Source organism: Carica papaya, chromosome 6, assembly GCF_054855325.1.
Source record: "Carica papaya isolate Zhongbai chromosome 6, ASM5485532v1, whole genome shotgun sequence".
NCBI lineage: Eukaryota > Viridiplantae > Streptophyta > Magnoliopsida > Brassicales > Caricaceae > Carica > Carica papaya.
In genome coordinates, this window is record NC_142314.1 from 1,113,398 (window position 1) to 1,135,753 (window position 22,356).

General features: G+C 33.5%; 1 protein-coding gene and 2 long non-coding RNA genes across 7 annotated transcripts; 2 read left to right on the top strand and 1 right to left on the bottom strand.

The window, feature by feature from the left end:
* Positions 1-5,845: 5,845 nt before the first annotated feature.
* LOC110806693 (uncharacterized) lies at positions 5,846-9,399 on the top strand. 2 transcript variants are annotated; one of them, XR_015821281.1, is made up of 3 exons: positions 5,846-5,975; positions 6,093-6,378; positions 8,786-9,399. It is a non-coding gene; the product is annotated as an uncharacterized LOC110806693 (long non-coding RNA). The 2 variants fall into 2 exon arrangements; XR_002538344.2 differs by lacking the exon at positions 8,786-9,399 and having other exon boundaries at positions 6,093-8,324.
* Positions 9,400-9,507: 108 nt separating this feature from the next.
* MBR2 (RING/U-box superfamily protein) lies at positions 9,508-16,677 on the bottom strand. Of its 4 annotated transcripts, none has more exons than XM_088221779.1 (7): positions 16,385-16,677; positions 15,423-15,483; positions 12,892-14,697; positions 11,925-11,975; positions 10,258-10,356; positions 10,026-10,169; positions 9,508-9,909 (listed from the first exon to the last, which is right to left on the bottom strand). In XM_088221779.1, exons 3-7 carry the CDS (start codon positions 14,611-14,613, stop codon positions 9,778-9,780), a joined length of 2,148 nt encoding a protein of 715 aa, XP_088077905.1. In that variant the 5' UTR covers positions 14,614-14,697; positions 15,423-15,483; positions 16,385-16,677; the 3' UTR covers positions 9,508-9,777. The 4 variants fall into 4 exon arrangements, with proteins under 4 accessions (XP_088077905.1, XP_088077906.1, XP_088077904.1 ...); XM_088221780.1 differs by having other exon boundaries at positions 15,413-15,483; XM_088221778.1 differs by lacking the exon at positions 15,423-15,483.
* A 1,520-nt stretch (positions 16,678-18,197) lies between these two features.
* LOC110806672 (uncharacterized) lies at positions 18,198-21,126 on the top strand. The gene is made up of 2 exons (XR_002538336.2): positions 18,198-19,364; positions 19,820-21,126. It is a non-coding gene; the product is annotated as an uncharacterized LOC110806672 (long non-coding RNA).
* Positions 21,127-22,356: the final 1,230 nt, after the last annotated feature.

Below are 22,356 nucleotides of genomic sequence, written 5' to 3' on the forward strand. Positions count from 1 at the left end.
TCTCTTGTGCAGCTTGCTTGAATATCTGTTCCACTTGCTCAGAACCTGCAATGTCGCTACCTACCTGCTTATTTTAACAGACGGAGAGAGATAACTCATTAGATACACATATATATACGCATACATATATATTAATATACGTATACATTTACGTAGCTAGTAATAATTAACTTTCCTTTTTAAGTTTACACAAGTTGGTGGGCTATTTACTTTCGAAATATTCTGCTAGTTCTGCGTGTGTGTATGTAAGTGTTTCAATGTCATGGCTCTCTACGTATATATACGTATGTATAGCAATGAAAATATATACTATAAATCAAACCGTTAAACAATTCAAATTTAGAAAGAAAAAAGAATTGAAGGTGAATAAATTAATTCACTTACAGAAACTTGCATCATGATCATGCGGCGATTAGAATCGGAGGAGACGGAAGCCGAAAGCAACTCCAATTTGTGCTTCTCCAACACAGAGCATATTGCAGTGAAGAGGCCTTGCTTTTTGACCGAACACAGACTGATTTGTGCCTCATCACCACAGATGTTCAAGTTTAGGTTTTCAGAAAACCAGACCTTAAAACCTACAGGGGTAGGGTTGGTAAATTCTGGAACTATGTTGTTATTATTATTATTATTGCCATAAGAGGGTTGATCAATCAAGGTGGGTTGTGTTGAATCCATGGCTAGTTTATGAGCAGTGATTGGATCCTGACTTTCACGTTTGCGCTTTTCTAATTCCTTACGTGCTTCTAGTTTTTGCACATCTTGCTGTAGGCCTTTTATCCAGGTCACTGCTTCATCCACAATGGTGATCTTGTCTGCCTGCAAGTACATACATATATATATACACACACACACACACACACACTCCATCAATATAAATATGTGTATGTCTACATATAAAAAACAATATAAGTAAGAATTTGAATATTGATATTCTTTCTAATATATAGAAATGTTATCTTTTTTCAAGCAAACAAGATTTTTCACTTTTATACGGTGTGACTCAGTAATTCGTAAATAATTAACGATAAAATTTAATGATATTTATGAATATTAAAAAAAAATCGGATATCTTAAGAAAATAAATATTATATCACAACGAAGATTTAATAATGTAAGTTAATTTAAATAATATATACTAACATGTATTCAAATCTAAACCAATGCAAATGAGGATTTGAATTTTGATATTGGTGCTAATCTTTGAGAATACTAACTTTTGTTTCTAACGGATGATTTTTTTTACATATATTTAGAGAATGTTGACTCCGTGACACGCAAATAGAGTAAGATAAATCTTATTTATAAGTATTAAAATGATAATAATCTAATATAAGAGTATATATTTTTTTCTTATTTCATGTGTTTTTATGTACATTTTGATAGTATTGACTCGATGATGCACAAATAAATTAAAATAAAATTTTTTATCTATAAGTGTTATATTAGGCTGACAATATGCATAAAAATATATATATATATTTTTTTTCTCATTTCATATTTTTATAAGTATCAAATTAGATTAAGAATAATTTACAAAATACTGATTAAGCGATAAACAAATAATAATTAATGATAAAACTTTTCACATTTATGTAAGTGCTGACTCAGTAACACGCATATATTTAACGATAAAATTTAATCATATTTGTGAATATTAAAGAAAAAATTTGAGTATTTTAAGAAAGTAAATATAATATTATAATGAAGATTTGATCATGTAAGTTACTTTTAAGAACCCATATAAGTATATTCAAATCTAAACAATGCAAGTGAAGATTTATATTGGTATCGGTATCAAAATTCAGATATAAACAATATATTCACATCTAAACAATGCAAGCGAAGATTTGAATCTTGATATTGATACTAATATATTAGAATTCTAACTTTTTATCTTTAGTTTATACATTTATATATGTATATATATATTCAGAGTGTGTTGATTCAGCGAAATCAAATAAAATTAAGATAAAAATTTTATATATAAGTATTAGAGTGACAATAATTTATGAAAACACTATCATTTATTCTTATTCATATCTTTATATTTAAAGAGTGCCGAATTAGCGATACGTGAATAAATTAAAATAAAAAATTTATATAAGAATATTATAGCGATAGTAATATATAAAAAATTTAGATTTTTTTTTTCAATTTATGTCTTTTTATATATATTTAAAGAATCTTGATTTATTATCACAGAAGTAGGTCAAGATAAAACTTTATTTATGAATACGATAATGATAGTACTTTATATGTTAGAACGAATAAATATGATATTATATATAAATATATATATAAATACGTTAAAGATGCAAAATAAGAATTTGATTTGTGATATTGATGATAATCTATAAATATATTATATTTTCTTCTCAATTTATATATTTTATATATACGATAGAAAATACTGATTCGATAATGTAAAAATAAAATGTAATTAAATTTTATTTATGGGTATCAAAGTGATTCTATAAATATATCGAGAAAATAATTATAATATTGTAATTACGGTTTGACGGAGTATCAACATATCTATTTCAATTTAATACGAAGAAATTTTATAAATTCATAATCTAAACTTTGTAAAGTATAATTTTTTACTGAATTTGCTTTACTTTTCACTTGAAATAATTGATTAAATATGTAAATCAAAATATGAAGAATGAGATACATGAAATCTTAAGAGTTGAGAGTTTTGTCTTGTGGCAACAAACTAAATTTGCAGGCTTTTGGTCATAAATCAAGAAAAGGGGGGGAATGAAAAACCACAGTGTTGCAGCCTATTCACCTCCAATTTTGAAGTTTTTTTCATTTAATTTTTTCAAAAAACCAAGCGTATACAAATATATATATATACACAGATTATATTACCCTTCGGATTTGAAAATAAAAACCAGATGGAGTACGAAGTTTTTGTTGGGCTTGATCTCGAAGAAGAAGAAGAAGAAGTGCAATGATGCGTGATCTGGGTTTGTGCTGTAACTTTGATCTATAAGTACAGGCATATGTATATGTATAGATGATGATGTATTGAAATTGAAGACGATTTTCAGGAGATAAAAACCTAAACAGGAGAAAAAGATGAAATGTCCAGCCCACCTTTTTCACAAAACACTCTATCTGCTCATCAAGGAACAAAAATGAAAATGGGGGGAAAAAAAGAAAAGGCTTTGAAGCTGCCACAGATGGAGGAAATTTTGGACAAGGGAAAAGCTTATGAATCTTTTACTGCATGCAAGACTGTAGACTATATACATGGTGGTCTATATGTACACACAGAAACAGGAAACATAAATGGAACAGTTACATTCAAAAAAAAAAAAATTAATAGGGGGAAAAATTGAACTAATTTCTACTAAACAACGCACTACATTCACAGATACGAATTTATGAACATAAAAATACTATATATATATATATATATTTACCTTCTGAGGAACATGACGCATCATGCCACGAGGGTTAGTGAGCATCAAGCCATGAAGGTTATCGAACATGTTCTTCATCTTCTTCCTCCTCTCTCTCTCCGTCCACAGATGACTCTCATGGTTTGCTTCAGTTTTGCCTTCTTTCTTCCCCTTCTCCTTCTCCTTCTTCTCATCGACTCCGATCACCTTCTTCCCTTTCTCCTTCTCGAGGGCGGCAGCCGCGGCGGCAGGAGCGGCCGTTTGGGGCTGATCAAGATCGGGACTTGGCACTGTTGGGGGATTCAGGCTAAGATTAGAGGTGAAGCAAGGAGGAGGAGGGGGAGGAGGAGGAGGGTCCATGGGATACTTGATCTGGGTTTCTACAGCGCTGAAATCAAAATTGAAGAAATCCCAGAGCTGGTTCTCGGTTTCCCATAAGAAACCAGATACATCCCAGTCGTCTTTCTCCATAGCCAGCTATGTATGTATGTGTATGAAAAGGTGTATGTATCTGGTCTCTCAAAGAGAGAGAGAGAGAGTGAGAGAGGGAGGTTGATGTAGAGAGAGAATGAGAAAGGGGTGTATATATATATATATATATTGGTAATATATACATATATAATAATATGTATAAGAGAAAGGTAGAGAGGAAGATACCAAAATACAATCATAAGAAAATATGCCGTTACTGGCCCTCAAAAACAAAAAACGGATATGTGTAAGCCCAAGCGCGTGGCATTTCCATTGCCCTTCAACAAATTTACCCAAATTTAATTTTTTTTTTAATTTAACCTTTTTTTACTTCTTCTAGAATTCACCTAATAAAATTTCACTATTTACCATTCACGCGTTTGGTCTAACGGTTATAATTTTTACCTTCTATTTAAAAATTATTAAATCAAATTTTATTTAAAATATATAATTCATCACTTTATAAATATATAAAATTAAAATAATAAATTTAGAACTTGAGAAATTAATTCAAAAATATTATTTAATTTATTTATTTAAAAAGTCTTCTTATCAATAATCAATATCTATTTAATTAAAAAAATTTATTGATAATTATACCAAATAATTTAACATACGAGACATTTTATTTTAATATTAATGAACTTATTTTTTAATTTAGTACGAGATATTATCAACTATCAATTAACTAAATATTATATACTTTTATATATTTTTATAAAGTTATAAATTTAAATTATACTACACGAGTTGATATTATTATTATGTTATTACTAAAGTGTAAGTACGTGTGACTGTATAATATATAATTTAAAAAAAAATGAAATTACTTTGTGATATTTATTAAATTATTTTTTAAAAAATAAATTAATCTCTCCAAATAATTAATTAAAATATAATAATTAAATTTAATTAATTAAGATTTCAACTACTATAAAATTCGAGTTAATAATAATTAGCTCGATAACTATTGACTAATCTCATTATAATTTTATTGTTTATTAATTAATTACCCATAATTAATTAAGTAAAGTTATTAATTAATAACTCAATAATTAAATATTTTGACATGGTTTAATTATTAATATATCAATTTTATTAAATTTAAAAATATTTACATTGGCTATAGCTAGAGGACGGGAAGGAATATATATATATATATATATATTTTTTTTTCCGTTAGGATATAACTTGTGACTCACCCTTAGCTAGCTTTTAACTGTTCCGTTAAGCGTTACATAGGTTTCTGCAATGATTAAAAAGTTAGGATGAGTATGTGTATATGTGTGTGTATATATATATATATATGTGTATGCATATATGTATATGCATTGAAATACAAAATGTTCAAACATCCATACATACATATATATATATGTTACTACAGGGTTATTTAACGGAGAAGAAGGTTCAAGGATGTGTGAGTCACGCATGTGAAACACAAAACAAAACAGGCAGCTACTTATACGTGTGTGTATATGTGTGTGTGTGTATATATATATATATATACACGTCATGTGTTTTTTTTTTGTGAAGAACATAATAAAAATATGAAGGAATATACCGCTGAAATAACGGGAGCTGATGCTTAACCGCATAAGCAAGGTGGAAAGCTACTTTAACTGGCGCTGTATCCCAAATATTTCAGAAAATAAACTTGCTTATATATATATATGTATATACATGTATGTATGTATGTATGTATGTATGTATATATGTTCTTCCTCCCCTCGATGGATGTGTAAATGTGAGAAGAACAAACTTTAACTTTTTAAATAATAATTGAATTATAAATATTATTATGGCTAAAAATTCACTTAGTTATAGTTATGCGAGAACCGACTGTAACACCAAAAAATCGGACGGTCAAAAATGGATCTTGAGATCCAACGGCCCAAAATCAACAAACAAACCTCCATATATAAACTTATTTTCAGCCGTTTAAGAAACCTAATTGATTCAAGAAAGAAGAGAGCGAGAGAGAGAGAGAGAAGGGAGGGTGAATCGGGCTGCGTCAGAAGGAGAACGTGAATCGATGGAGGAGCAGAGATTAGAAGCTTTCCGACGTTCGCACATGCCGTCGTGATTAGGGTAAGTCGCGATGAGAATCTTTTTCGGATGTAAGCCTAAATCAAGAATCCGCCATTAATTCCTTCTTCTGCAAGATTCTTGTTAAAAGAAAAACGTATATGGTTTTGGAATGTGCAGGTTACGTCGAAGAGTTTCAACGTCGTCGTCGCGACTCATATCGCGTCCGCCACTAATTCCTTCTTCTGCAAAATTCTCGTTAAAAGAAAAACGTATATGGTTTTGGAATGCGGTGCAGGTTACGACGAAGAGTTTCAACGTCGTCGTCGCGACTCATATCGCATCCGCCACTAATTCTTTCTTCTGCAAAATTCTCGTTAAAAGAAAAACGTATATGGTTTTGGAATGCGGTGCGGGTTGCGTCGAAGAGTTTCAAAGTCGTAGCCGCGACTCATATCGCCGGGATGTAAGATTCATCTAACTTTTTTAACCTAACTGCGATTGTATAACTAATCTGTTGTATAACTAGTCTAGAACTACCAGAAAGGAATGATTAGAAATCGCTATATTTGAATATAATGAATAACGTAAATGCTCAAAATGATTCGAGATCTGGAAGGTTGCCATGGTGTCGGTGAATCTAGGGTTAGGAGTTGGTAGGGAAGATGCACAGTTCAAGTGGGCCGAGTCTGGGCAAAATATTTGGGCCTTACTCAAATCACAAACGAGCCAAAACCCAGAAAAGCTACAAGTAAGAAAACACCTACATGGGCCTGTGTAGTCCTTCTCTATCCACCTCTCCGAACACAATATCTTGAGTACCTATGATGGTGACCACATCTGCTGGCATGTGATGTTTGGACATAGAATCGAGTCCTTGTGAATGGGCAGAGCCGGGTGCTCTTATTTTACGACGGTAGGGACGATTGCTTCCATTACTGACCAGAAAGACACCAAATTCTCCTTTAGGTGCTGCAAACTGCGGTATAGGTAGAAGGAGCTGCTACGGAAAAACCTCTGTGTGAAGTTCGAAATGGTGAATTGAGGTTAGAGTAGGCCGATGATCCTGTAGTCATTTGGCCGGCCATGATTAAAATCTAAGAGTGATATGAAGGATGGGCCAAACAGTGAAAATCTAAAGATAGCAGAGACACGTAAGTAAAGAATTAGAATGGGTCAATGCAAGTCCCGAAGTGGAAGGGATGAATTGATTAAGGTGAAACTTGAAGAACACTTAGAATTATGGGGAAAGAACCAATCTCAACAAAGATATATGTACTTCTAAATAGCACCCTAAAAATGCAGTGTAAACCCAAACGATTAAATAAGAAATGGGTAAAGTTTTAAGGAAAATAGGTAAGAGAGGATATACATATACATATAATTGTATTAGGATGATAACTCGATGACCCTATATTTTAAAGAAATCTTAGAATAACGAGAAACAATAAAGAATATGAGAAAAGGGAAGAAATAAGAAATAATACAGTGTAATAATATAAAAAGGAAAGTTAGATAAGCTATGAAAATTAAGTTGAATAAAAAGTGACACATGAGAAGTATGGAATAGTTGTTATGTGATGAGTTTGATTTGGTACATCGTTTAATCAATTATCATAGAGGGTGTGTGGGTGATTGAATTTCTGGTCGAGGTGAGTTTGATGGTGATGGATATTGTTCATGTCCTATGGACAGTTTTGTGTATAAATGTGAATTCAGTAGCTTGATATTCGTAGTGGTACGGATACAAGTATGACTACAGTTGTTGTGCTCTTGGAAGGGTGGGTGTGTGAGGTCGGTTACGGTCGAGTGTTAAACCAGTTTCAAAGAGCGTGTAATATACTGTACTATACTAGTAAACAGATGGGCAAATGCGTGTGTAGTCATTATGGTCGAGTGAAAACCTGATTTGTTGGTAGTATCGTACAGTTTCTATTGGTAAATGCGTATGCAAATGATATTGTATGATATGCTGTACATATTAGGTGAACAGAAGGTCGAGTGTGAGTCCATATGTTGATAGTATTGTACGGTTTTCATTAATAAATGTATATGGAGGTGATATTGAATGATATGTTGTACATAATAGGTGAACATAGGGTCAAGTGTGAGCTCACGGTAGTATCATACAATTTTCATTGGTAAATGTATGTAGAGGTGATATTGTATGATATGTTATACATATTATATGAACAGAGGGTCGAGTGTAGTCTCGTTTGCTAGTAGTATCGTATGGTTTCATTGGTAAATGCATATGGAGGTGATATTGTATGATATATTGTACATATTAGGTGAACAAAATGTCGAGTGTGGGCCCGTCTGTTGGTAGTATCGTATGGTTTTCTTTGATGGATATGTATATGTATATGATTTGTGTTTACATGTTATGAAGTTATTTGTTTTATTCTCTTATGATAATGATGTAACGATATTGTACGATGAAAAACCATGGTCCTCCTGTGAGGAAAGAAATGAAAGGGATGGAAGTTAGATAGGTATATTGAAAAATTTAGAAAGTTGATATTACTGTGCTAGTTAAAAAAAAAGCTGAATGATAACAATGATGTGAGTTGTAAAAATGGAGATTTAAAAATGTTAACATCTTTATACTACTTTACCTATTAATGGTAAAATACGAATTATTATAATGACAAGTCTAAATGAAAAATAATAAAAAGAAACATGAAAAAAAAGACATAAATGTCTTTAACAAATTTTAATAGACGCTCAAATATATATATATATATATATATATGTAGATTCAATAAGGGTAAGGTAAAGAAGACACTTGTACTACATACAATTGTAAATTAATCTGTTAAACGCCTTTTAATGGACATTTGTAACTCATTCTTTTATGTCTTACAAAACAGAAAAATCAAAAAATAAGTTGAAGACCAGGTAGGACGATGACGGGACCCAAAAGCATATAAGAATTATTCCATCCACAGTTATGGTAAACTTAATTTTTCAAATTCTAAAATGTTATCTTCTTCGGTAAGTAAAATAATCTTTCGTAAAATTATTTTTAGATTCTGTATTTTGTTAGATGTCGAAAATGAAGTATTTGGTTATAAAAATATTATATTTCTCCAGAAAACACGAGTCATTACACCGACTAACACAACTTTTTTTTTTTAAAAAAAAAAAAGTAGTTAAGAAATTAAATCAAAAAGTGAAACCTATAAATTGCATAAAAATACTCCAAATTTTACCTGCTATGTAGACAAAAAAATGTAAACTATAATGTGTATTTATACACACATGTACCATGTTATCCTTTTGATTCTTTGGTTAAGTTACACTCTAGGCTGCTAAACATGCATATATACATATATATATATATGTTTGAAAGAAACAAATATTTTTCAAAGAGTAAATAGGAAAGAAAGAATCGAACCCTACATTATATTGAAAATGTGAACAAAAATATGAACTTGTAAAGAATTTACAATTTTTTATAAATAGAAGTAACAGCCTAGCCTCAGACCAAGAAACCAAGGGGACAATAAGAGATGCAGCATGTACATACATATGTATATATGTGTATGTATAAGATTTTAAATTAAGCAAAATACTGAATAAGCTGTACCCATCTAAAAGCTTGATATTTGTCATAATTATTCCAGAAGATATCTAATTAAAATTGTCACAGTACTTTTAATATTTCTTGCTCATGCTGCAATTTGGCTCAACTAGTCCTTTGTAATGTAACCTTGCAGCTCATGAGCAACTTTCAAATGGTTCAAGTTCAATATCATCATCACTATCCACCCCAATTATTGGATCCAATGATCCATGAAAGAAGATTAAATTTGGGGAAATCTTTAAGCAACAATGACATAATTTTCCTCTCTCAATATTGTTATGTAAACAGTGCCGTAGTCTTACAAATGGGGCACAGATTTTTCAGCACAAGCCACTGTTTGATGCAGTTGGTATGGAAGTCATGTCCACAGTCTAGCCTCCCGAGCTCATCACCATCAGCATATTCCTCCTGTTGAAGACAAAATGTAAATCAAGTTAAAACTGACATGCTCGATGAAGAGAGGCTTCTTCCAAGAAAAGTTCTAGGAAAGCTACTTAAATGGCCATTTCATATCTGGCTTATACCTGACAGATACAACAAGGCTCCACATCTAGTGCTGATTCATTTGCAGTACGGACATAATTATGTTGCTTCATTATCCTCAAGATGGTTTCTTCAGGTAGTCCGGTGCTAACATCTCCTATGCGTTCTTCCAGTGCCAAAAGCTCCTAGTATTGCAATCAGTGTAAGGAGAAAACATGAATTTTGAAACGAATGAGAGGGAAATAAACGGATATTATCTCTTTTTTTCTTTACCTCGTAGGACATGTTATCAACATCAAGGCGCATATCTCTGTGCCTGTCCTGCATCTCGGCCATACCATAGTATACGAATGGATCAAAGAGCATATAATCCTGGCAGATCACCACAGTGAGGTCAAATGATAAATAAAACCCTAATCACCATTCCTGGTCAGTTAATGCCTGTTTGCACACAGGTTCAGCTCTAGTAAAGTTAAAATGAGGTATTTCCTCCCCGATTTTACAAGGTGCAACATGATATTTAGAAAACTGAAATGCCAAAGCAGAGTTGAAACACATCCAGAAACTTCTTTACCTAGATATATGATACCAAATTATTCATCTGTTCCCCATATCTAAATTTATCCCCATTCAATACATTTGCGAAGTTTTCTTAAAATGAAGGAAATAGCTCTAGTCCAAAGCGATTACCACATTCACCAGTGAAACCGATTTCCCATACACCAGTTAAGCACTCAAACTACATAAAAATAAAGGAGTATAATAAATCACTACTGGTGTTGTTTTAAATTGGTCAAAGAGCCTAATTTGGCCCTTGAACTTTGGTGAAATTATTAGTTTTTCCCCTTCTACTTCTGTTTGGTTGAATTAGGCATAGGAATCTTATCTTCATACCAAATAAACCCAAAATTGCCAACTTCAGCTACTTGGATTTCTCTCTCTGGTTTTTCCTTTGCATTGAGATATGCATGCTTGAGGGTCTTCCTTGAGCTGAGAACATTTTAGGAGAAAGGAGAAATCGAATTGTGTCTGTGTTGGCCAATTGTGAATAGTGAAACAGTAGAAAGAGAAGTGGCAGTTGTGATGGATTTTGGCAAAGGAAGAAATCAAGATGGTGAATTTTATGTAATAGAGATGAAGGGTGATGGCTACGGTGAAAGGTGGTGGTTGTGGTGTGGTGAAGTTAGTGAAGGTGCTATAAGTGAAGATGGGGAAGAGTGGCCCGAGCAAGAGAAGCCGGACAGTGAGATTGTAAAAAGGTGGTGAGGACCATGTTCTGGTGGTTGTGGCTTAGTCGAATTAGTGTTGATGTTGAGTGAAGTGGGAACAGGAGTAATCTGAAAAAGATAAGCTAAGTGTAAAGAGGGAAACAATATGTCCACATAGCATGACAAGTTCAGTGCTTATTTCTTATCTCAACATCCAAATGTGCAACAGTAATGGCCACATATGCATATTTACCATGATAACAACTGTTACTATTTCCATCAAAACTGTCTATTCGATAAGAAAATTAATGTTTGGTCTTTTATATAAAAATAACTCAAATGTGCCAACTAAAACTTAGTACTTTAATTCCTGCATGTAGACAAAGATTAGAAATACTGCAGTCCTAAGTTTTGAATCAACCTTGTCTTCCCCTGAAAAATTATCTTGACATGGGGAGAATTTATCATGCCCCATATTATGTATGAGAGCATGGAATTTCATTTGAAAACCTCTGCCTCATTTATTTTTGTTGTGCCAACTTAGATTCAGCAAAAAAAATTAGTTGATTCAGTAATAAACTTCAGGAGTAAAATGCATGAGAACAACTGTACAAGGTAAAAAAAAAAGGCTTCATATTGATGACTTCAGCTAAATTCTCTCTAGAGTCAACATAAGCAGCCAAAATAAGGTTACAATAATTCAAATGTATGCAATTGTAAACGTTGCCGTACCTCAATTCGCAAGTTTTCTCCCCTACGCATGGCATTCAGGACCTGCCGAATCTGGCACAACAAGAACACCAGTAGTGGCTAATCAAAAATCCAATATGAGCCATAATATTTTCAAGAATAAAACAGTTAAACATTAGCAGAGTGCTGAAACCATCCACTTAAGAATAAACAGCAAAATTTAGACATGTTTAGGAAGAACCAAGCAAAGTCTGCCGTAATACTCCAGGTGACCATTATAAGATGATAACCAACTATGAACACCATGTCTGACCTATTGAGAAATCTAATGCTGTACAGCAGTATATTCAAAAACATATTACAAGAATACTGCAAGGAAGAGGATAGCTACATTAGAGAAAGCATCCCATTACTAAAAACAAAAATAACCACTTCATTTTTTCAGCAATTTGGAAAAACAGTCATTTTGATGCTAATCCTGCTGCTAGAATATAGCTGCATTAGCACTCAAGCGTACATAGATCTTAAAAATCCCTAGGCAAAAGTGAAAGACAAACTAAAGTTGAGTTTTCTAATTTCTAAAGGGAATTATCAAATCATGCCTTCTAAATGGAAGAAGCTGAATGAAATCAATATAGAACATCACGGTAAAACTTTAGGGTACCCACAAGTAAATGTGCCACTATGGATATCAAACCATTTGATACAGGGCATAAGGTGCAAATTATTACTCTTGTCTATAACAAATGAATTATAATATGGTCATATAGGAAAGAATTGATTAATTTCAACCGTAAAAGTTCACATCTTCTAAGGTGAGGATAAATTCAAGATTGTGAGATATGCTACAAGCAATAGTTAAAACAAGATAATGGACACAGTCTGTCAACATTTTGTAATCTGAAAAGCCAAATATCAGGGATTACCTGTATCATACAATCAACTCAAAGAATGTCATAACAACACTGACAAAATTCAGACGAAGAGAAAGAATATTTAAGAGACAAACCTCAGATATCAGTCGATGCCGCCCTTCAGTATCTGCAGCTACAGCTCGGAATGAATGGGATGCACCAATAGCATCATCACTTTGTCTCTCCAATAACAGTGCCGATCGTCGATTTTGTTGACGATGGCCCTGGCTATTAGATCCTGATGCCATCATTGTATCAACAGAAGAAACAGAAGGGCCAGAAGGTAATGGGGGAAAGGAACTAATAGAGTCCAAGTCAATAGTTGGAGATAAATGCCAAGGAACAAAGTCTGGTAATCTTTGTTGATTAGGTGCCAAGGCATTAAGAGGAGGAATCCAGCCAGGAGTTGGAAAAGGATGGATGCCTGAACTTGATCCAATTCGAGCAGCAGATGGAGCACCTCCAGAAGTGCCAATATTTGCCGGGGCCAGACTCCAACTAGCAGGATCCTGCACTACATTCCTCATGTCAGCTGCAGCTGCAAACATTGGATGCTCTGCATTGTTTCTTGGAATGCTTCTTACATTTGCATCCTCTTGAAATGCAGCTTCTCTCTCACCAGGGATTAAATTACTTGATGAACCAACCCTTGAAGTGGAAGTCCCACTCCAGTGGAAAGGCTGCACATTTCTTGACAAAGCAGAAATATGCATAGCATGCGGCTGACTCTCAGCACTACCCATATTTGTGGTTGCCGGTGGTGTTGATCTCAACTCCAGAGAGCCATTAAATGGGACAGATCTGGCAGACTGATGAAAGGGTGAAATATTCTGCTGTCTAATAAACCCAGTTGATGGTAGACTGAAATGTGAAGATTCCTGTTGCTGCCCTAGATTTACTCTCCTACCAGAATTTCTCACTGTGCTTTCTGTGTTCCCTCCAACACTAGAAGGAAAAGCATCAGAAGCTACTCCCCTAGCACCAACCCCAATTCTTGGAGTTGGTTGATCAGGTGGACTTGGAGAATTCCTCAAGGGCATAGACAAATTTAAGCTGCTAGAAGAATCATATCGACCAGAACCAGTATGCCAAACAGAACTTTCAGCTTGTGTATAGCTGCTTGAACTTCCACCTGAATACTGTCCAGGAGTACCTTCAAGCGCCTTTCTCTTGCAGGATAAACCCCAATTGCCGAGTGAAGAACCTGAGATGCCCATGTTTTCCTCCAGCACATGGCTAGAGTTTCCAGATGAAGTCTCACCATTACTTGAAGAACTAGCACTAGGGTAGATACTGACTCCTGTATTCTGCCCACCATTACCACTTATACCCACATGCCTCATATTCAAATGCACATTTTGTGAATTATGACTAGAGCTAGAACCTTGCAAAAATAAAGGTCCACTTCTAACCTGGTTCCGATTGTGGCTGGTGTGGAGTCTCCCAGGAAAAAGAATATTAGTTGGCTCAAGTCGCCTTTCATCTACCCGAAGGCTACTGCCAGCACGCACATTATAAGTAGAAGACAGCTCCGGTTCCATCTTCACCCTGTCATTATTGACCTGGTCTTGGGAACCCACTCTAAGGCTAGGTTCACCGGGATTCCAACCACTTAAGCTCTGGACATCATGAGTGTTCAAATTTATACAAGTTGACCCACCAGAAGATACTGCATAACTTGGCAATAAGCTGTCCACTGGATTAAGCACATTATTCAAGGAATTCTGAGGGTTTATACCAGAATTGTTTGAAACAGATCCATGATCAATGTCAACTGTTTCAGGTAAGGATTCAATGATATTCCCTTGCCGTTGCATTGGATTTAATACCTTCCACCTAAAATCCTATTCCTTTATTCCGGAGGAAAAGGTGGGTTCAATTTACACACTTCTCTGCCGCACCTAAAATCATGAAATCAGTAAAAAAAAGAACCAAAATGAGCAGAAGCCAATAGATGAAAGAACTTCAGATATAACATTCGTGCAACATGCACCCTTACATACTAGAAAAGTTATAAGGCTTCCATATTATTGAACTCTAAATAGTTATATGCAAACTGACTGCCAACATTAGCTGCCTCTCATCAATAGAGAAACCTAGTTATTAACATCTGAAACTGTAAAGAAGCAACTATTTCTTGCGGCCATGTTCATTAATAGCTACATAGAAACAACTTAGACATGTTTATTTTCGATTCTGGAACCTTCATATATCAAGTGGATCTATAGATAAACAATGGCAGGCTACTTTTCAGGGCAAATTCTAGAATAAATGTTTTAAGAATATCTACAAGTTATAGCATATAAATTATAATAAATACCAGTAATCTTCTCCAGTACTTTTTAGGGGCAGAGGTGTCAACTGCAGTTGAAGTACTATGTAAAGAGGCAATTTGCTGCCAAACACAGAATTTCTCCTATATCAAATTTACATCATGTCAATACACCGGAACCAATCACAGGCTCAGTGTCACATATGCCACCATGTCAGTTTATTGAAGCTTTATATTCATTTCCAGTAATTATTATGATAACTGCTATGGAAGAAATATCATTATTATAATACCAAACCAATAAGCTTCTCTGTCTATTTGATACAATGTATATTATATTCAACCTATTCTTACACATAACCGACGCTCATCCGTTAGCCTTCGCTTTCGTAACCGAAGTAATTATTGCATTTACCTGCCATTACCATTATGGTTTTAGCTCATATACAGCACACACTTAGCACGTGAAACTATGCTGCCAGGTCCACATAAACAAAGCACTAAGAACCGAATGGCAAACAAGTTTTATTTTTCCCAATGTCCTTTCTGAACACTAACAGCAATGTGCTTGATAAGTTTTAGCTTACTTCCTATGAGACACTCATTATTCAAAGCATTGAAACAAAGATAAACATAAATGTGAATATCGGATTAAAAATTACACAAGCATTGAACTGACGCTCATAGACAAAGAATAAGAACCAAAATGCCCATATCATTTTACCGAAAATTCAAGAATCAAACAAAATGGAAAAGTAAAAATCACTGCAAACAAAACTTCAACTCCTGCATTGACAACACAGACCCCAACTTCACCGATTTAGAAATCCCCAAACTAATAAAAAATATGTTCAATTAGGGAAAAACACACAAAACTAAAAGTCTAAAAGTTCAAGAAAAATAGTAGAAAACTTTGTAGCAATGGTCTGATACACTGCCCATAAATCACAATCAGAAACCCGCAATCTATAAATTATTGGTCAAAAAGAAATGCCCAATTCAACGAGGCCAGAGATAAACAAACCAACTAATTCAAAGAAACAAAAAAAGAACAACAATCAAAGGGGAAAATGGAAGAAGCAGAAAAGAAAAACCTGGAAAAAAGCAACAAAATCAAAACGATAGGAACGAAAACCCCAACTAGAGCCACACAGATCCTTCTCACCCTCCAAAAAATTGCACGAAAATGAACTAAAAAAACCAAAAAATTTCGCGAGACACAGAATCCACAAAACAATACCCTAAATTTCGTTAAACTGGAAGCGATCTTGATAAGAAAATAGCTTAGGATCAAATGCAAATATTAAGACAAGTACCTGAGAAACTCGAGAGCCAAACAGAACGAGAGAAGAAAGAGAAGCGATAGAACCGAAAACGATCAAATGACTACTCAGAGCAGTAGCTGGTTTAACAAAATCTCTTGTAGGCGTTTTCTTTCTCTTTTCAGTTTTCTTTTCCTATTTTCTTTTTCACTTTTCCATTTTTTCTCTCTTATCCTTCTCTCCCTCGCTCTCTCTCTCTCTCTCTCTTCTTCTTCGTCTTCCCTGGTTCAGTTACTTCTTTCCCTGAAAATAAGATGATTGACGGAGGACAGAGACAAAAACTCCTCAGAAAAAAACATATATATATATATATAATAAATTAAAAAAATAAAAAAAACCCAGAGAAAGAGATTAATAAGAACATACAATTAATCTTAATTAATTACTTAATTAATTAATAATTAGTAATTAATTTATGGAGGTGAAGAATTAAGGAAGTGGTGGTGGGTAGTGTGGGTTTTTGAGTCTTTTTAAGTGAAGGAGAGACGGGCATTTGTAGTGTACACGTATCTTTCATGCACCAGCAAATGTGGGGTCCATGACATCTCCTGTTTTTTTTTTTCTTTATTTATTTATTTTTTTAATATTTGACCCATATAATTTTTTTTTAAATTAATTTCATAAAAATCTTTACATATATGTGTAGATATACATACAATTTTACATTAGATTTATTTTCTAAATTGAGAAGATTTATTCATATTTTATACTATTTTCGGATATTATAATTTATGATTTTGAATTATATCTATTAATAGAGAAAATAGGAGGGATTAATAATCATTGAATCTAAATTTAAACTATAAATTAAGAATTATTTATTAAGTAAAATTATATAATTTGGAATACAATATCCGATCATTTATATATAATGTTTAACGATTTAAATTCAGTTTAAATTTAAACCAAATATGCTGAAATATAAAAAATAAGTCTGAACTAAAATAGATTATTTTATTTTTTAAAATATTTATGTTAATTTTTATACAAAATACTTAATAAAATTTTAAAAAATAATTTATTTATAATAATTAAAAATCATATTTACAAAATTAAATTATAGTTTATTATTTAAATTAAATATATTTTTTAAAAAATAATTTAATCTTAATTTTTTAGATTAAAATTTAAATTATTATCAATTCAGTTTAATTTTTATAACGCATAATAAAAATCTCAATATATATATTAAAATGAATTATATAAATATATGTAGTAATATATAAACATAATTTATTTTCTATAAAATATAATTATATATATTATTGTCAATAGTAAAAAAAATAAGTAAGTTATCTGAATATTTAATTACATTTAATTTTAACTATAATTAAGTCAACCACAAAATCAATTCAAAATTGTACAATTTGCTATGGATTCATATAATTTCTATAATTAATGGTAGATTAATATTTACTTATTTAAATTAGATCATATTATTTGATATTAATTATATGATTATAATAATAATAACGAGTTATGTGAAAAAAAATATTTATTTTTAAACCGAATTAATTGTAAATATATATATATATATATACTAATTAGTACGTTATTTTGCATAAAAATATAATTGTACGTGTCGTTGTTAAAAACCCACACTACCCACCACTACTTCCTTAATTCTTCACCTCCATAAATTAATCACTAATTATTAAGTAATTAATTACTAATTATTAATTAATTAAGTAATTAATTAAAATTAATTGTATGTTTTTATTAATCTCTTTATCTGAGTTTTTTATTTTTTAATTTATTATATATATATATATGTTTTTTTCTGAGGAGTTTTTGTCTCTCTCCTCCATCAATCATCTTATTTTCAGGGAAAGAATAACTGACCACGGAGGACGAAGAAGAAGAGAGAGAGAGAGAGACAGAGAGAGAGACAGAGAGGGAGACAAGAATAAGAGAAAAAATGGAAAAGTGAAAAAGAAAATAGGAAAAGAAAACTGAAAAGAGAAAGAAAACGCCTATAAGAGATTTTGTTAAACCAGCTACTGCTCTGAGTAGTCATTCGATCGTTTTCGGTTCTATCGCTTCTCTTTCTTCTCTCGTTCTGTTTGGTTCTCGAGTCTCTCAGATACTTGTCTTAATCTTTTGCATTTGATCTTAAGCTATTTTCTTATCAAGATCGCTTCCAGTTTAACGAATTTTAGGGTATTGTTTTATGGATTCTGTGTCTCGCGAAATTTTTTGGTTGTTTTAGTTCATTTTCGTGCAATTTTTTTGGAGTGTGAGAAGGATCTGTGTGGCCCTTCGTTCCTATCGTTTTGATTTTGTTGCTTTTTTTCAGGTTTTTCTTTTCGCTTCTTTCATTTTCCCCTTTGATAGTTGTTCTTTTTTGGTTTCTTTGAATAAGTTGGTTTGTTTATCTCTGGCCTCGTTGAATTGGGCATTTCTCTTTTACCAATAATTTACAGATTGCGGGTTTCTGATTGTGATTTATGGGCAGTGTATCAGACCATTGCTACAAAGTTTTCTACCATTTTTCTTGAACTTTTAGACTTTTAGTTTTGTGTGTTTTTCCCTAATTGAACATATTTTTTATTAGTTTGGGGATTTCTGAATCGGTGAAGTGGAGGTCTGTGTTGTCAATGCAGGAGTTGAAGTTTTTATTTGCAGTGATTTTTACTTTTCCATTTTGTTTGTCTTGCATTCTATGTTTGATTCTTGAATTTTCAGTAGAATGATATGGGCATTTTGGTTCTTATTCGTTGTCTATGAGCATCAGTTCAATGCTTGTGTAATTTTTAATCCGATATTCACATTTATGTTTATCTTCATTTCAATGCTTTGAATCATGAGTGTCCATAGGAAGTAAGCTAAAACTTATCAAGCACATTGCCGTTAGTGTTCAGAAAGGACATTGGGATAGGAGAAATTCTGTGCTTGGCAGCAAATTGCCTCTTTACATAGTACTTCAACTGCAGTTGGCACCTCTTCCCCTAAACAGTACTGGAGAAGATTACTGGTATTTATTATAATTTATATGCTATAACTTGTAGATATTCTTAAAATATATATTCTAGAATTTGCCCTGAAAAGTAGCCTGCCATTGCTTATCTATAGATCCCCTTGATGTATGAAGGTTCCAGAATTGAAAATAAACATGTCTAAGTTGTTGCTATGTAGCTGTTAAGGACCACAGCCGCAAGAAATAGTTGCTTCTTTACAGTTTCAGATGTTAATAACTAGGTTTCTCTATTGATGAGAGGCAGCTAATGTTGGCAGTCAGTTTGCGTAACTATTTAGAGTTCAATAATATGGAAGCCTTATAACTTTTCTAGTACGTAAGGGTGCATGTTGCACGAATGTTATTTGTCTTTTTATTCTCTCTCACCCAGTAGATAATTTTATATCTGAAGTTCTTTCATCTATTGGCTTCTGCTCATTTTGGTTCTTTTTTTACTGATTTCATGATTTTAGGTGCGGCAGAGAAGTGTGTAAATTGAACCCACCTTTTCCTCCGGAATAAAGGAATAGGATTTTAGGTGGAAGGTATTAAATCCAATGCAACGGCAAGGGAATATCATTGAATCCTTACCTGAAACAGTTGACATTGATCATGGATCTGTTTCAAACAATTCTGGTATAAACCCTCAGAATTCCTTGAATAATGTGCTTAATCCAGTGGACAGCTTATTGCCAAGTTATGCAGTATCTTCTGGTGGGTCAACTTGTATAAATTTGAACGCTCATGATGTCCAGAGCTTAAGTGGTTGGAATCCCGGTGAACCTAGCCTTAGAGTGGGTTCCCAAGACCAGGTCAATAATGACAGGGTGAAGATGGAACCGGAGCTGTCTTCTACTTGTAATGTGCGTGCTGGCAGTAGCCTTCGGGTAGATGAAAGGCGACTTGAGCCAACTAATATTCTTTTTCCTGGGAGGCTCCACACCAGCCACAATCGGAATCAGGTTAGAAGTGGACCTTTATTTTTGCAAGGTTCTAGCTCCAGTCATAATTCACAAAATGTGCATTAGAATATGAGGCATGCGGGGATAAGTGGTAATGGTGGGCAGAATACAGGAGTCAGTATCTACCCTAGCGCTAGTTCTTCAAGTAACGGTGAGACTTCATCTGGAAACTCTAGCCCATGTGCTGGAGGAAAATATGGGCTTCTCAGGTTCTTCACTCAGGCAATTGGGGTTTATCCTGCAAGAGAAAGGCGCTTGAAGGTACTCAGGTGGAAGTTCAAGCAGCTATACACAAGCTGAAAGTTCTGTTTTGGCATACTGGTTCTGGTCGATATGATTCTTCTAGCAGCTTAAATTTGTCTATGCCCTTGAGGAATTCTCCAAGTCCACCTGATCAACCAACTCCAAGAATTGGGGTTGGTCCAGGGGAGTAGCTTCCGATGCTTTTCCTTCTAGTGTTGGAGGGAACACAGAAAGCACAGTGAGAAATTCTGGTAGGAGAGTAAATCTAGGGCAGCAACAGGAATCTTCACATTTCAGTCTACCATCAACTGGGTTTATTAGACAGCAGAATATTTCACCCTTTCATCATAAAAATCGAAGTAGGAAGAAAAGGGCAAAAGGTTCTATATCATTGAAACAATTTCTAAACCGCCCAAATATTTGTTTTAATAGAATAATTTCTAAACCACCTTCTTTCAAGCTAGCTTAAACTCCTCCGAGATCCCATTGCTCTCGGAATCTATACGGTGACTTTGACCTAGATGGCACATAAACCCAATGAATTAATAATCATTATTATTCAAGGATGCCACTTATGAAGATACTAATAGAGTTTTTGACGAAAAATTTTTAATTTTAAGTTTGACGTAATTAGTAGAGGACATTTTATTCAATCTCAGGTAAATACCTGAGAAACTCGAGAGCCAAACAGAACGAGAGAAGAAAGCAAAGCGATAGAACTGAAATGATTAGATGACTATTCAGAGTAGCAGCTCGTATAACAAAATCTTTTATACGCGTTTTCTCTCTTCAGTTTTCTTTTCCTATTTCTTTTTCACTTTCCATTTTTTCTCTCTTATTCTTCTCTTCTCTCTCTCTCTCTCTCTCTCTCTCCTTCTTCTTCTTCTTCATCTTCCCTGGTCCAATTACTTCTTTCCCTGAAAATAAGATGATTGATGGAGCACAGAGACAAAAACTCTGCAGAAAAAAACATATATATGTATAATAAATTAATTTTAATTATTACTTAAGTAATTAATAATTAGTAATTAATTTATGGAGGTGAAGAATTAAGGAATTGATGGGTAGTGTAGGTTTTTGAGTCTTTTTAAGTGAAAGAGAGAAAGACTTTTTTTTTTATACAAAGGAGAAAAAAGCCAAAATGGATAATTAAAGATTATACATTTTAGGCTATGAAATTCCAGTAAAGTCCTCCCAAAGGAGACTCAGAAGCTCAGTAGGCGGTTGTTGCACATAATTAGATCCGAGGGGGAGAGAGAAGGCCAAGTTGGCTAGGAGGTCGACACAACGATTCCCCTTGTGATAAATATGTTAAAACTTAATGTACCAATCTTTCGCCAGTCAATACTGAATAGCTGTAATCAGGTGAGAATTCACATTGATGGGGATCTGCTCTTTGTTGAGGGCATAATTTAGGAGTTGAACAGTGAGGACATTATTTATTTCCAAGATCATGTGACATGAGCCTAAATTCCAAACCAACTCAAGACCATCCAGAGCTCCCTAGAGCTCAGCCTGAAGAACGGTGCAGGTGTCAATGTTCTTAATGTGACCCCCAAGCCACTGACCGTTACTGTCACGACCAATGACACCTGCACAAGCCGTATCGATGCTCCCCGGAGAGCATCATCAGTGTTGATCTTAATCCAATGGTGAGGAGGCGAGGTCTAGCTGATAAGTTTCTCCACTTTACTAGTGCGATGGTCGAATATGGTTGTCCTAATAGTGCAAGCCTGAAAAGTGTATTTCGTTAACCTGAGGATCTTGTGCTTAAGTTCCTCCAAACTAGAAGCGCTACCCCCAAA